Source organism: Echinops telfairi, unplaced genomic scaffold (genome assembly GCF_000313985.2).
Source record: "Echinops telfairi isolate 266 unplaced genomic scaffold, ASM31398v2 ScPeMD7_41;HRSCAF=154, whole genome shotgun sequence".
Taxonomy (NCBI): Eukaryota; Metazoa; Chordata; class Mammalia; order Afrosoricida; family Tenrecidae; genus Echinops; species Echinops telfairi.
In genome coordinates, this window is record NW_022103939.1 from 3,268,888 (window position 1) to 3,272,451 (window position 3,564).

Below are 3,564 nucleotides of genomic sequence, written 5' to 3' on the forward strand. Positions count from 1 at the left end.
AAAACATCCCAACCCAGTGCTGCCCAAGCCAACAAGTCTAACATTAACCCATATGTCCAACACCAATCCACAAAGTCCTCCTCCATCTCATAAAACACTCACTATGATGCCGACTGCAGGAGAAAAGTCAAGTCATTGAATGTGTAAGCATCTCAGCACTGGCAGGGGTCTCCCCATGGCTGCTTCAGCATCCAGGTCTGCATTGGGTTGGTCCATATGGTTTCTCTTCGGGGATATCTTGCAGAAAGTGAACCTTGCTAGCTGGGAACTGGCTAAGGCAGCTGCACCCTGGTCTGACCATCACAAAGCAAGTGACCCGAGAACTAGAAAGGGGAGGCTCACCAAGCTATTTATCCCTCCACCCTTCCATTAACCCCACATGTGTTTATCGGCCAGGTTGGCACAATAAATTAACTGAATGTGGTATACATATTCAATTTAATATGTAAGTCAATGGTAAGTCAAAAAGAATTACTAATATTAATAATACATATATATCATATATTTGGTATATATATTCAACTTGAAATGTATGTTTACATACATTAACCAAAAATAAGGCTACAGGAATTGATGGAATACACATTGAAATGTTTTGGCAAGCTGAAAAAATACTGGAAGCACTCACTCATCCTTTCAAGGCTATTTGGAAGATAGCTACTTGGCTGACTGTCTAGAAGAGATCAATATTTGTGCTTATTATAAAGAAACATGACTCAACAGAATGCTGAAAACATAGAACACAAGTCAAGTTTTGCTTTAACAGCCCCCCCCCCCACACCCCACCCCCGGCGACTGCAGCGTGCATTAACAGGAGACTGCCAGAAGGGCGGGCTGGATTCAAAGGAGGACTTGAAATGAGTGATACCAGTGTCTGTATCAGATCAGTCTTAACTCAAACAGAGACTATCAGGAAGATGTTTCTTTATGTTTCATTGGAAATGTAAAAGGATAACTTTGAGACAAATGGCAATTCTAGAATGTTTCATTGTGCTCATTTGGAACTTGTACATGGATCACAAAGCAGTTGTGAGATCAGAATAAGGGCAGCACACTGCATGATTTAAAACCAGGACAGGTGTTCCCCAGGCTTGTATTCTCTCACCATACTTGTTTAATGTGTATTCTGAGGAAACAATTAGAGAAGCTGGATTATATGAAGAAGACTGTGGCGTCAGGATTGGAGGAAGGCTCCCTAACAAAGCTCCTGATGTACATATATCCACAGAAACACACACACATTTATATCTTAAGTGATTTTTAGTCAAGGGGGCTTAGGCTGACCTGGGGTAAATTCCAGAGATTGTGTTTTCAGATGCAAAGTCATTCTTCAATTACATCGTTTTGACATGCCAGAACTAGTATCAATTGCTTAATAATACAAATTGAATGCTATGGGATTAGGATAACAGCAATCTGTGCCAAGCAATGGAATTTACTGAGCAATCAGTGAGATGGTTCAGATGGACTATTTAATATTTTATCATATTCCATTCAATTAAAAAACTTCTCTTTTGATGGCCTATTTTGTGTGCTGCAAAACATGTGTGTAAAGAATAAAATTTTTGTCTTAAGGGAAATTGCAGCCTTGTAAAAGCTATAATAATTACTGTAATATTTATCACCTATCTACTATCTCTCTTTATCTATTTATTATTTATCTTCCTTGCACACATACAAAGACACATACACACATAAATGTACAAACAAAAAAGTTACAGATAAAAAATTACTAAAGACTAATTGTGTGAAGGAAATGAGAGATCAAATTGTTTTGGTGTGATCACGAAAACTTTAATAAGAAAGATCATTAAAGATAAGTTTTGATACAAAGGTAGAGTTTTAAAATGGTGAAGTAGGAGTCAAGGCTGATTTTCAATCAACAATCAAACCCAGCAATAGGGAAGTTACATTTATATATATATATAGTTATGAAGGAAAAGTTAGTAATTTTTTTTTCTTATACTGAGCACTGGGAGATTAGCCTTTGAAGGAATACTGGACCCAATTTTTAACTACTGTGGACTGGATGGTATGAGGAATATATTTTCCAGGTGTGTTTATTTGCTAATTATAAAATTGTAATAGAACTGGACATTTAAAAATATTTAAAAGTAAATGAATTTTTAGTGGAATTAGCATAGAGAATTAATCAGCTACTTGAATCGAGTAGCTGAGAGGTAGTGAGAACATGCTTTAATATTTTAGTGGTAGAAAATGAAATATTGTCTTAGAAAGCATAATTGTACTCTCAGGCTGTTTGAATTAGTTGAAGCCTAGTTCTACCCATAGCGCCACAATTTGTGATAAATATTAACTGTTATGTAAATAAGAAGGTATTGGTGGGAGCAGAGATTGTTAAATATGAGCACCTTTGGAACATACGAGTTTAAGCATAGCTTTTTGAATCTGCTTTGTTTTCACACTATAGATGATGGGGTTCATCACAGGAGGGATCAGCAAGTATAAATTAGCAATGAGGGTGGGTACATAGGGTGGGGCACCCTTACCAAACCTGTGAACAAAAGACAGGCTGATCAAAGGGATGTAGAAGATAGCCACAGCAGTGATATGTGAGATGCAGGTACTAAAGGCCTTTTTCCTTTCTTGTGGGGATGCAATGCTAAGTACTGAGCGAATAATCAGGATGTAAGAGAGCAAGATAAAAATGGAGTCCACTCCAGCAGTCGAGATAATTGCAGTTAGTCCAAAGGCACTGTTGATCTTTGTGTCTGAACATGAAAGCTTCATCACATCTGGGTGGAAGCAGTAGGAATGGTGGAGCACATGGCTGCGGCAGAAAGACAGACGCTTAAGAAGCAAGACTAATGGTGTCAGAATCACAGTCCCCCTGGTAACGACCGCCAGGCCAATCTGCGCAATCCTGGCATGAGTTAGGATGGTAGCATATCTTAAAGGGTTAGAAATGGCCACAAACCGATCAAAGGCCATAGCCAAGAGCACCGAGGATTCCATGAAAGTGAAGAGGTGAATGAAGAACATCTGGGATAAGCAAGCATTGAAGCTGATCTCTCGAATATTGAGCCAGAATATTCCCAGCACTGTAACCAAGGTCGAGATGCACAAGCCAATGTCAGTAGTAGACAACATGGAGAGGAAATAGTACATGGGCTCGTGAAGGCTGGGCTCAGTGAAGACTACAAACAGGATCAAGGTATTCCCTGAAAGGGCAGTTAAATAGAGGCAACAGAAGGGGATGGAGATCCAGACATGAGCCCATTCAAGTCCAGGGACCCCAGTCAGGAGGAAAGTAGGGGAGGTGGAATTACTGAAAATTGACATTATGGTTTTCAGAACAAAATTTTCTTGTAAGGTCTTGATTTTCTAAAATTAAGAAGTAAAATGTTTTAGTTGCAGTTAAATATACACTTTATAAAATACAAGAAGTTATAATATAATTCAGTGAAATTTTGCATTTGTATGTATCCATGTAAGCACTTCCCAGAACATTGTTAGCAGGCCAAAAGATTTCCTAATTCTTGTCAATGTTCTCTCTAATAGTAGCTAATATTCTGATTTCTGTTACCAGGATGAATTTTACCT

At 38.4% G+C, this 3,564-nt stretch overlaps 1 protein-coding gene across 1 annotated transcript; it reads right to left on the reverse strand.

Annotated features, from left to right (window-relative positions):
- Positions 1-2,358: 2,358 nt before the first annotated feature.
- On the reverse strand, positions 2,359-3,312 carry LOC101663177 (olfactory receptor 51F2-like). Its single transcript, XM_030885725.1, has one exon. The coding sequence runs from the start codon at positions 3,301-3,303 to the stop codon at positions 2,359-2,361; it is 945 nt and encodes a 314-aa protein (XP_030741585.1). The 5' UTR covers positions 3,304-3,312.
- Positions 3,313-3,564: the final 252 nt, after the last annotated feature.

Bases quoted from the DNA above. Each gene is read 5' to 3' on its own strand.
- LOC101663177 (XM_030885725.1), bottom strand. From the start codon at position 3,303: ATGTCAATTTTCAGTAATTCCACCTCCCCTACTTTCCTCCTGACTGGG.